This window comes from Pholcus phalangioides, unplaced genomic scaffold (assembly GCF_987345545.1).
Source record: "Pholcus phalangioides strain wild (caught in Gottingen) unplaced genomic scaffold, Ppha-v1.0 ptg000040l_1, whole genome shotgun sequence".
NCBI classification, from domain to species: domain Eukaryota; kingdom Metazoa; phylum Arthropoda; class Arachnida; order Araneae; family Pholcidae; genus Pholcus; species Pholcus phalangioides.
In genome coordinates, this window is record NW_028301626.1 from 2,309,170 (window position 1) to 2,321,666 (window position 12,497).

Consider the following 12,497-nt stretch of genomic DNA (forward strand, 5'->3'; position numbering starts at 1 on the left):
GAAATTTTCTTTTAGGCTACCGAAAATTTTGAAGCGCAGTCAACACAAGAACTTTTAAAGAATTGTTGATACAGAAAAAAAATCGAGAGAAGTTTTAGGAGTTTCAGAAGCGTCACTACTAATAAATGCATCTATGCTATTGTTGCTACCGGAATTTTTAAAACTTTGTCACTTCAAGACCGATAGGAGCACGGAATGAAACACAGCAAAGTCATTTCCAACATTTATTCCAGCCAAAATAGGTGAGCTGTTCATATAAAAAGCTGTTTCCCCTAACGAGCTTGAGGTGACCACCGCTAGATGGCGGCTTGATTTCTAACCCAACTCGTTAACGGCAGAAAACTGCAGTATAGTGATATTGCCGGATTTGGTGAGTGGTGAAGTAGCAGACAAAGTACGAAATCTTGCTTATAGTGTACACATTGGTACCCGTTCTCCTCATATTTTTGTGATGGACACAATATTGAATTAAACGCAACGTATTTTAGACTGTGAGAGCAATGTTGCTGGATTATTTCCCAGCTAACAAAGCAAGCCACACCTGAGAAATTTACATTATCTTACGGTAGGGAAATTTACCTTTACAATATATTTCTCATTCGGTAGATGACGCGTCAATGGATCGAAAGAGACCATGCTCCAGTTTCAAAACTGTTCAAAGACAATTCGAACCGAGTCTCATCCCACCTTCTCTCCGATGTCCCGCGCTGCCACTTAACGTCTCAATTCCCGAAGTTTTATTTTCAGAATTCTCCCTGAAAAGGGGTTGCCACACGTCACGGGGGGCGTATTCAAAACGCCTGTTTACCAGAGGAAGACAATTTTCAGCGAAAGTTATTCCCATCTACTGGATATTTCCGACATACAGCGAGAGACTAGAAGGATGTTGCGTATGTGTGCGTGTGCCAGGAAATGTATACTTCCAGCTCATTGGGAAAATACTACGCCTCACAATTTCTAATGGCAAGAGAGAGAGAGAGTAACAGAGAGAGAGATATCCAGTTACCCGAATGCTCGACAATGTACTAAGTTTTCACGGCAACTCCCCCATCTACCCCCCCCCCCCTATCTACAACATCCATGTACATTCTTTTTAATTGCTTTTCTGCTCTCTCCCATCGGGTTTGTCTCCAGAACGAGCAGTTTCGAGATACGAATCACTCCATAATCAGCGGAACAGAAGACATTTGAGCAGTGTTTCTCGAGGCCGTTGCAAGAGTTTGCTCTGTCGTTGCTAACAATGCCCTTTCTCCCCCCCCCCACGCCACCCCCATCATCAAGTAAAAGACGTCATCGTAGTCCTTTTTTGATTTTTGTTGCGAAGGGAACGGCAAATGGGGGATGAAAATTGTCCATCATCATCATCATCATCATCATCATCATCTAGAGCGACACACAGCCAACTCTCTCTCTCTCTCTCTCGCCAATTAAGAGTTTTAAAAGCACATACTGGGAGAAACATTCAAATCTCTCAAAAGCTGTTAAGATGCATTCTCAAAAACTTTGCTAATGGCGGAGAATGCTCCTTTGTTTTTTTTTTTTTTCTCTCGGCTGTAAAGCGATGATGCATTTTTCAACAATTTCTTCTCACATAATAAAAGACTAAAAAAGACTAAAAAATATAAAAATGTTAAAAAAGCATCTAAAAAAGGAAGAGAAAAACAATGTAAATGATCTCGGGCTAATTTATTTGAAGAGAGAAAAGTGTTCGGATACATTCTTTGCATTTTTGTTTTTCTATCAACTTCTTTTCTTGTTTGTTTGAAAGCTTACAAGAATTTTTTAGATGGTTTATTTCTAATCCGTTTAGTAGAAAATATATAATAAAATAACGTCAGTATTTTTTTCCAAACACTTTAATTTATTTGGTATTTCGCGTCAGGTATTTAAATAAGTAACGTTTCTACTGATACATTTCGAATGTAGGATTAATTCCTGGTACTTATTGTTGAAAGAATGTAATGAGATTATTTGTTTGATGAATTTATGAAATTTTTATACCTTCATGTAAGAGATTATGATTTTTTTTTATGTAATTCGTTTTTTTTTTGTCTGTTTTTATGGCGACAATGTTACACCGGGAAATGTGAAAATGATGTAAACTAGTAATGTGTAAATTGTATGTACAGCGTCGAGTTTAAAAATTATAAATCGAGCTCCTATCAGGAAAATATGAGAAGACCAAGAAGGCTTCGGTGATGAAACTTGGGGCTGCTTAATTCTGCCGTGGCATCGCGTATGGTAAGGCTGAACGCAGAGTGAGGCGACCAACAGGTACACGGGAGTGTATGATAGTGTTACGAAAACTATGTAAATAGCCATTTTTTATCATGTAGTATGTAATTTTTCGCCTGTAAATAATCGTTAATCCATTTTCCTGTGGATCTCGCCAAATCGACGACAAACTTGGCAAGTCTGGCGACAACGATGATTTGGCGAAGTCATAATACCAAGAGAAGTGTAAAGATCACGCGAGAATTGTTGAGATTATTCTAGAAGGTTCCGTTTATCTATACAGTTGAGCAACGTCCGCGGAACTAAGAGCAGTTTGTAGAGTTTTAGTCGGGAGACAAGGTCTTTTATTTGTCGGTCGCTCTCTATTTGTAGGCCGTGTTTCAAATCGCTGTTTGTGAATACGTGTAACAACTGTTCTGCAAAATAAATGCAGAAATGCAGTCCATCGAAGAATTGCTTCATACTTGGCAGTCTCGAGTGTTTGGGGGAGCGACGAAACCATTTATATTGGTTTTTTTTCTACACTGCACACATACTCCAGAAGCGATGTGAAGGAGAGAAAGAGGCCACTCAACTAGGTGGGCGACTCAGATTTGTGCTTAATCAAGGTGAAAACAAATCTGCCGATTTCTGCTATCCGTTGATTGGCCGTTTCACCTTTTTTTCCCCCTCTCTAGTCGCGTAATTCTCGTAACTCTTCGCTCCACTATGAGCGCAGCCTAAAAATGCAGAACCTGCGGCCCGTCAAGGGATTCCATTCTGCTCCAGAAAGTTGTTCCACAAAAAAAATTGTCGATACACACAACACGACGAATGCCTTGGGTGAACCTATTTCTTATAAAAGATACTGGATATATCGCCAAAAAGTTGTCAAAGAAAACTACAGTTGGCAATCTAAATTGTAAAAAGCAAGTCAAAAGTCTTCCAACCGCAGTTAAAGAGATAGGCAAATTCATGTAAAGTTGCAAATCACAGCCAAAAAAATTGGCACAAATGTATGTAAAGTCACCAATAACACCCATAAAGTTGTGTAAATTGGGAAAATAGATGTTATTGCCACATCCCGAAATTCTCGAAGAGGCCAGCCTTGACCTGGTTGATATACGAATTTCCGGCTCCGGGCAACCAGTTCGCGAAATGGTCAAATATCCCTGTTCAAAGTCCGGTAACGAAAGACAGTATGCCGAGTCATCACCAAGCTGTCGTATATTTTTTGACGTCCAAGTTTGTCACGGCAACCCATCAATCTGCAGTCACGATGCAGTAATCTTTTGTTTTTCCTACAAAATTTGGCAGGAAAAACAATATATATGTCCGTATTATAATTTTTACAGTTCTTTCTCTCAAATTAGGTTTTTTTGTCTGTCGTCTCATTGAATCTAATCCAATACAACTACTATATATAACTATGTATCACAGGTTATCAATAGCAAGAAAAATGATTTTTGCGCCAACCAGAGCGTCTTACATCAGTACAGCGAACATTGGCCAGAGATCTCCGGCCACTTCGCGTATTGATCGAGCAAAGCGCGAATCATTTCTGCAAATTCAACTGAGGCCAAAACTCTAGGCCACTTGGCGGCACTTGGGGCTTTGGTAGTAACATCGGCACAACACTAGATACGCATTCACACTGTTATTAGGCACGCACGCACACACACACACACACGCTGTTCCAGACTCTACCATGAACATAAACATAATATTTTGGTTATACGTATTATATCTGAGATCATAAACTAGTTTTGATCTATTGCATGCCAATTTATATTCGATCATTTACATACCAATCACATTAGATCGACTTTTTACAACGAGTAAGACGCTGAAAAGACAGTAATTGGACCATTTTCGCCTCTGCCCCTGCCACTCCACTGATCCATTTACCGTTCATTAACAACGGACACGAAAAGTTGTCTCCACCACATCTCAGCCTAAGACAGCATCGGGAAGAGAAGGGGGAGGTCCCCTTCCACATAAACCTTAAGGCGTAATGCCGATTGCGGGCTCAAACCGAATCGATCATTACACACGCTTGCCTTTTCGAGTGATACCCGCGACGTCCTCTCTGGTCCTCAATATCTTTTCCTCATCGAAAAGTTCTCGATCTTAGGCCTAACTTAAAACTAAATAACAATAAAACCTAAAAGCTAAATCCCAAGCCCGAAGAGAAATATTAAAATAATTAAATGAGATTATAATTTTAAATTGTAAAATTTGATTTCTCTTTCACCCACCGAAATAAAATAATTGTCTTACTGAATACCTCTCAGCCTAACACCTAAAAACTTATGTTATTTTCGATCACTGAAGAACATCTACTTCTCCACGGACGAACACTCTTATATATTTGTAATTAGACTACTTCCGATCAATGGAAGTGGCCAGTGGGAATCTAATCTGAATGAGCTTCACTTGCAAATGTTGTCTTTTAAATAGACATCGTAGTTCATTGTTGAACACTTTAAAGAATGCATTTTTCAAGCTAGCGTGCCAAACTTTGCCAACAATCGAAATGGATGACAGAAAGAAAGCCGTGACAATGGAGAAAAAATCATATCAACAATGAAAAGAATTTCGTTTGAACAAATAAAAAAGTGTTATAATTTTTTTTTATAATAGTTGTTCCGAAATATGTAGCATGACTGTTTTTGTGGACGTACCGAAGACTTTACCATGTTTCGATGTTGTAGAACCAACTAAAGAATGAGCCCTCTCTTTAGGTGAAGAAGTTCATAGAAGGTCATGATCCATGTTTTCGCTGTTAGATAAAAATTGAACGTTGTGAAGCTCTTTGGTTTCTTACAGAAAAGTTGCACAGTGTCGAAATTACTCAAACCTTTGTAATCATTCACAATCTTTGTACTCAAACCACCAGTGTCCGTAGGTTTCAATCTCAAAAAAGTTAGGCATGCAAATTTCCGAACACGCACTCAGTTTTTCTTATAAACGTAGACGGCAACCGCAAATGACATTGTCGTTAATTCACTCTCTTCTCCAGACCAAAAATATAGAATTTATTTGAAAGAGTTAAATTTTACCATCCCCCGCAATGATCAGTTACGTACGTCTCGCACGTCGAATTCGAAATTATAAATTCAATTAAATTAACGGGAAAGTGTTGAAACTAAACTTCATAAGTTTTCGAAATTTCTGAAATTAGATTCAAAAATTAATTAATGCTTGTAAATATGAGAAATCGAAGCTCGTACATTAAACAGCAAATTTCAGTTTATCTAATTTAACAACGTTGATCATCTGCACTGTAACAGCATCACTTTTGAACTGGCATTCAATAGTGATGAAGCAAACATTTCGTGGAAGCGGGAATGAATTTGGGAAATGGTAAATATCGTTTTCTGCTCCAGAAAGAAGGTTGCATAGCAGTTGATGGTGGCAAAGCAATAGTTCAATTAGTTATTCAAAACATTACACCGAGAATCAGGTTCCATTTACGCTACAATTTCGGAATGAACGGGAAATGGAAGTCTACTGCAAGATAAAATGTGTAAAAATGTAATTCACCGAAAAAGAAGAAATAATAAGTGCATTGGGTTTTGCACTCCATTAACTGGACCGTAAATGGAGTTTTATGACCCATCTTGGAAGCCGCTGCGAGTCAAGTTTGGGCCATAGCTCAAGTATATCTGGCTGTAAGTGGATTTGTGCGATCTATCTTGGAAAGCTCCTGCGCGTCAAATTTGTGGTATAGCTCAAGTACATCTAGCTGTAAGCGGATTTTGGCGAACTATCTCGGAAGGCTCCTGCGAGTTAAATTTGTGGTATAGCTCAAGTACATCTGGCTGTAAGCGGATTTTGGCGAACTATCTCGGAAGGCTCCTGCGAGTCAAGTTTGGGCCATAGCTCAAGTATATCTGACTGTAATCGGATTTGTGCGAGCTATTTCGGAAGGCTCCTGCGAATTAAATTTGGGCTGTGACCCATAGCTCAAGTATACTATCCCATCTCTGAAGCACCTATGAATCAAATCCGGATCGCGACCGAATCCCTGGCTGCAAGTGGATTTGAACAACCCATCTTGGAAGCCCACCCCACGACCCAAGTTTTTGTCACCATCCATTGGCTAAGAACCCCTGCTTCATATGATATGATGAATAAATATTGTCTTATATGTTCTGAGGTTAAAACCAGTGCCGATGATGATGTCAATCTTCGCTTTCCATAAGACGGTTTTTTAACAGCTTGCTGATGCGAAAATGAATTTAGGAAAGAAAGGAAATCCAACTGCCTTTTGCGGGGAATTGAACCTGCTAGGGTGTTGGAAGGACGTGGGTTCGATTCGCCGCGATGGCAGTTGAATTTTCTCTCTTTCTTAAATGTATTTTCGCGTCAGCCAGCTGTTAAAACACTTTCGTAAAACCAGGGTCTATGTCAGTGTTTCGCAACCTTCCTGAACTCCAAGAACCGGCAGAATGACTGGAAACAATTCGACGGACCTTTTGCGTCCCATATTACGGGTCATTTCTTTATTTTTAGTGGTTCTGAGTTCGTTTTATATGCATTTTTCCCGTTTTTTCGAAGATGTTTATTTGCATTTATAATGTTCAATAAAACGATTAATAAAAAAAAACGTTTTTATAACTTATGATAATTTTTGGGTATAGATACAGATATTCATCTCACATTGTAAAGTTAAACTAGTTTTTTCCTCAATTTTTCAGAAATTTTAACCACAATTGGGGATTTTGCTGACTTCTGGCAACGTTTTCAAAGGCAATTGGTGACGTCCCGTATTTCACAGTGATCGGGTCATTTGAATTTTTTTTTTTTCATGTCAAAGTTTTGTTTACTACGATTTGTAGCAACCTTTTATTTGCTCCGCCCTTCACCTCCTCCCCCTTTTTGCTGTAATTAGCAAATTTGTGGTAAATTACATTTTTGGGCTGAAAATTAGTGACATCCCCTATTTAGGACCGCAATATCCCTAATTTTCCTTGATGATACGTTACAAATGAATTGTCATGTCTGCTTGCGGACCACCTACGCTATCGCCGCGGACCATAGGTTCAGGAACGCTGGTCTCTCTCAAAATTTAATTCAATTGTTACGTCATAGATATTTTTTAGCGAATTTTAGCTGGATTTTCACTTATACGCCTCTGAAACCGCTGAATAATACAGTCGAATCCCGTTATAACGAACTCCAAGAGACCAGAGAAATCACTTCGTTAAAACGAAATTTCGTTTCAAGGAATTCCAGGCTTTTGGATTCTTGCTATGTAAACTTAGAAAATTGTTCGTTAAAAGGAGATTTTTGCTATATTGGTATTCGGTAAAACGGGATTCGACTGTATATTTACGAAACTTGGTCAGTAGTCTTATTTCATGACGTAAAGACTAACTAGTAAGATATTTTTTTGTTTGAAATTCGACTCTTAAGGAGTCATAAGGGGGTTCAACAGTAACATAGAGAAATAATGGAGACGAAACCGCTGAAGCTATAAATATGAAATTAAGTGAGTGTTATATTTTATAATGTAGATACCCACCAAGATGAGATTTCTCAAAATTCAACCCTTAAGTAAGAAGGAGGGGTTCATGATCCCTTCAAATGTTATACGGAACAATCATCACCGAGTAATTTCCAGATTACCAAATCCACGCGAGCGAAGCCGCGGGTAACAGCTAGTCATGTAATAAAATCATTAATACTATAAAAATGCATTTCACACACCTATTCGGAAGATGCTAAGAAATACAGTATAGAAATGATTAAGAAACTATATATGGTTGCGCCCGCTAGAAACAATTTAATATGATAGACATAATTTTGCCAGAACTTATCATTTCTTCACTTGCATCTTCTAGAGGACGAAAGACTACTCTTCATAGTAGAAACTATAAATTTTGGTCCCATCTAGGGAACTCCGATCAAACTCAAATCATCAGTTCTCGTTGAATCGACTCGTCGAAAAGTTTGATCAAAATATTGATTCAAATCTTTTTAAATACGGTCGTTTACGCAAAAATGCATAGGAACATAATTTGTGTAAAACATCTAATCAGTTTTTTTTTAAACAAATCAAGTTAATCGAGGATGACGTCACTCTCCGCTATCCATACAAAGGATTTTTAACAGCTGGCTGATGCGAAGATATATTTTGGAAAGAGAGCAAATTCACTGCCCCTGCAAGGAATCGAACGCTCTAGACCACTAGACTACAGAGGCAACGAATATCTCAATCTTTCCTTGTAGCTCGTATGCACTGAACGGGACCGTACATGGAACGGTCGGATCTAACTCAGGCCAAAGCTCACAATTGCTGACAATGCTACCAGATGGCGACTTATCCGAGGATGACGTTAGTCTCCGCTATCCAGATAAAGGTTTTTTAACAGCTGGCTGAGAAGCGAAGTTATATTTTGGAAAGAGAGAAAATTCAGCTGCCCCTGCGAGGAATCGAACTCTCGTCTTTTTATTGAGGAAGGGTCGGCCTGAGTTAGTTCCGACCGTCCGTGTACGGTCCCGTTCAGTGAGCTCCAAGGAAAGATTGAGATATTCGTTGTGTCTGTAGTCTAGTGCTTTCACCCTGAAAGTGAAAGGACGTGGGTTCGATTCCCCGCAGGGACAGTTGAATTTTATCTTTTTCCGAAATATATATCCTCATCAGCCAGCTGTTAAAAAACCTTTATAGCGGAGAGTGACATCATCTTAGGGTAAGTCGTCATCTGGTGGCATTGCCAGCAATTGGGTGATTTGATCGAAGTTAGATCCGACCGTTCATGTACGGTCCCGTTCAGTGCACACGAGCTCCACGGAAAGATTGCGATATTCGTTGCCTCTGCTGTCTAGTGGTCTAGGCTGTTCACCCGGAACACTGAAAGGACGCGGGTTCGATTCTCTCCCTTCCCAAAATACATCTTCGCATCAACCCGCAGTTAAAAACCTTCGTAAACCAAGTCACTTTGCGAAATTTTAATTAATAGAAATTTCAGCCGGATTTCAATCGGTTTGATCGCGTCGATTACAGCTAAATTAAAATTTTCAATTGCGATCAACACTCGATCGATTTTTTGAAAAAATCGATAAGCCATTCCCCCCCCCCCCCCCGGATAAAAACAATAATAAATCGATTCAAATATTACCTTACAAACGCTACCTCAATAAAAACGGTGAATCCTCAGCACTTCAATCGAAAAATAGCGAATTTATTTGTTCACTTTCGGGAACTTTTCTCAGCGGGGCTGTGAGAAATATCTGAGAATAGAGAGACGTAGAAATCGTATCCCGTTCTCCTTTTTTAAGCCTTTTCTCCTCAATGACTGATATCATCGGATTCATACGATATATGCGCCGAAAATAAAAATAAAAAACTGCGCCACTACCGGAATAAAATACACTAAAATTTCACGTCTTAAGCGAAATAAGAAAAGGTTCAATGCATCAAAGCAAGTACAGAGAGAGAAAGAGAGACATATATATAAAGGATGAAGCGTTTGTGAGGAGCCAAAAAAAAGGAGCAATATCACCTAGTAACTCGATACTTTCATGAGATTTCGGCTCCTATGGTAGGAGAAGAAAAAAGGGTATAAGTCAGTTGAATGCGATACCCGGTGTTTCATTTCCTGTGAGTTATTCCTGATATACCTACGCGTCCCGTTTTTTTTTCTTCTCTCCCGAAAAAAAAAAAAAGGAGAAGAGTCGCGTGTTTGGACCCCCCTTTTTCTCCTGATTCTTATTTCTTGACGGTTTTTTAGGATAGTTCACAGACAGAGACGAATTGTATGGGCTAACAAAGAATTCGAACCTCCGTACGTGTTTCCCATACGCAAATAATGAAAATATTGCCGAACTTTATCCCGTTTAAAGCAAAATAATAAGTTAAGCGAAAAAGTATTTTCTAAAGTGAAATTGACGCAGTTATCTATTTGTTATCGTGATGATATTTACTTGGAATTTCTATCAGGATATTATTAAGGATTGGATTTCTTTGGATGGTTAAATGTGATTTATAGATAAGATTTCCTATCCTTGTTTTTTCTTGCAAGACTCTTCTGTGATTTTTGGCTTTTGCTCCAGTGGGAGGGTCGTTTACACCGGGCATCTTCAACCCGAGCACCACGGTGCTTGCTCCCTGAAGCACCCAGAGTGCTCGATGCTCGTGTCTGATTTCGTGCTCGCGAGCACCTCGATCAACGTCCCAAGTAAACACCTTGTGCAAACTGCATTAAAGGATTGAAATCATCCTGATTTCGTGCTTTGGTGAGCCAAACTTGCCGTGAGGGGTGCTTTTCTTTTGATGATGGGTACAGGCAGTTGCTTGCCTAAAACATGAAAAAGGTTGAAGATATCTGGTTTATACCATTGTTCTTCAACAGCTGGTCCGTGCACCAATGCCGGTCTTCGAACCATTCTGCCAAATTCTCAAAGCCATTACATGATTGAGAACTACTGTCGAATCCCGTTATAACGAAACTCCAAGAGACTCACTGCGCCATAACGAAATTTCGTTACAAAAGAATTTTAGGTTTTTGCACTGTTCATATGGAAACTTATGCGGGGGATTAGAAAAGTGTTCGTTATATAAAACGAGATTTTCGCTATAACAGTATTCGTTAAAACGGGATTTTACTGTATATTGTTGCTGACATGGCGTAGATAGATTTGAAAGTCTAAAAACTCAAATCTGTCTCATAAGGGTGAGAGGGTGGGATGATGATGATGTCAATTCATATACAGGGTGATTCAGAAAAGCTGGGGGAAAATTTTCAAGAGGTGCTAATACACACCAATGCAAACAATTGTCATCAAAGAATGAATGCATGGTCTAACACGAACTAGCGCATTTCGAAACGGCAGCTCCGCAAACGTTAAAACGGCATTCCTGTTGAAATTTATCGGGAGATAAAGAACACCACGCATGCAAATGTAACCTGGGGAAGAAGAAGAAACCGTATGCAAATCTGCGTCACAGTGGAAAAAAAAAGGCGCGGACGCCACCCCTGTGAAGTTATTCCAGCATGCAACCGTTATAAAAGTTGTAATGTACGGGATAATGTCGCACTTTAGTAATGCTGAAAAAAGCAGACATGCATTTCACTTACGGAGCTGCAAACGGAAGTACCACAGGGGCAGCACGAATGTTCGGTGAGCGTTTTTCCCCCGAAAGGAAGGTTGCCCAATCCGAAAACATTTGCACGCTTGCTTCGGCGGCTGAGCGAAACGGGACCCTTTCTTGCTTCCCGGTCAGTTGCAGGTCGTACAAAGACTGCCACAGCAGCAGGTGTGTGGAAGACGGGATTTCCCCAGGTTACATTTGCATGCAAGGTGTTCTTTTTCCTCCGGATAAATTTCAACAGGAATGGCGTTTTAACGTTTGCGGAGCGGCCGTTACGAAACGCGCTGCGCGTTTCGTAAGTTCGTTTATAAAACTTGAAAAATGCAACCAATAGGGGGATCAGTTAAGTTCACTCGAACGTAACAGACGTGCATATTGGTTACATTTTTCAAGTTTCGTAAAAGAATTTTTATCAAACTTTTATAATGTAATTCCGGCTTTAGTGTGAGGAGATATCAATTATTTCAGGAAAGGAAGATTCATCTCTGCCCTCACGGATTCATCTCGTCACAAAGAGTTCTTGCCCGTCGATAAGGCTCTAACATGATATGTATGCCTTTTTCCTCTCATAAAAGCATGTCTTATTGAATAATATAGTCATCTGTGGAACGACCAAAAATAAACATACCTCCTTCAAAAGAAGCATCAAATATTAGGAAACCCTTTTTGGCCTTTCCGCAGTGGCCAGGAGGCCTCATGACCAACCTCGACACGTTCTTGACAGTCCCTCCGTGTCCCTCACTGTCACTGCTGCTACTGCTGCTTTCCTCTGGAAATTAAGGAGAGAAAAATTATCAATTAAAATTCGAAACAAAATTTTATTTTTTCTCAAACGCAATATTTATGTTACACCCTGTAATTGACACTCATACATTTCACATACGGCAGCGTTTCTCAACCACCGGGCCCTGACATCAGTCAAACCGGGCCTTGAATAGCTCACCGATTCATTTTTGCCCATTTATACCCCATTAGGCTTGCGTATGACCGGGCCTTCCATTCACATAAAAGAAATCAACCGGGTCACGGGCTTTCAAAGGTTGAGAACCACTGACATATAGAGAGAACTCGGATTTTTCTCTCAAATATTCCAATCTTCACCATAATTAGAGCGAATGCAAAAAAAAAAAAATTAAATTTGACTCAAATTGGTGAAATTTCCTAAACCTGAGCCAAAAACGAA

The 12,497-nt window shown here is 39.6% G+C and overlaps 1 protein-coding gene across 1 annotated transcript in view; it reads right to left on the minus strand.

Moving 5' to 3' along the window:
- The window catches only part of LOC149065262 (cytosolic carboxypeptidase 6-like), a 659,637-nt gene extending 647,362 nt beyond the window's left edge, over positions 1–12,275 (minus strand). Inside the window, exons 1-2 of the mRNA XM_089254127.1 lie at positions 12,239–12,275; positions 11,943–12,083 (exon numbers count right to left, since the gene is read on the minus strand). Of these exons, the coding sequence (XP_089110253.1) occupies positions 11,943–12,083; positions 12,239–12,275 (178 nt within the window). The remainder of the gene's footprint in view (positions 1–11,942; positions 12,084–12,238) is intronic.
- Between the last annotated feature and the right edge of the window lie 222 nt (positions 12,276–12,497).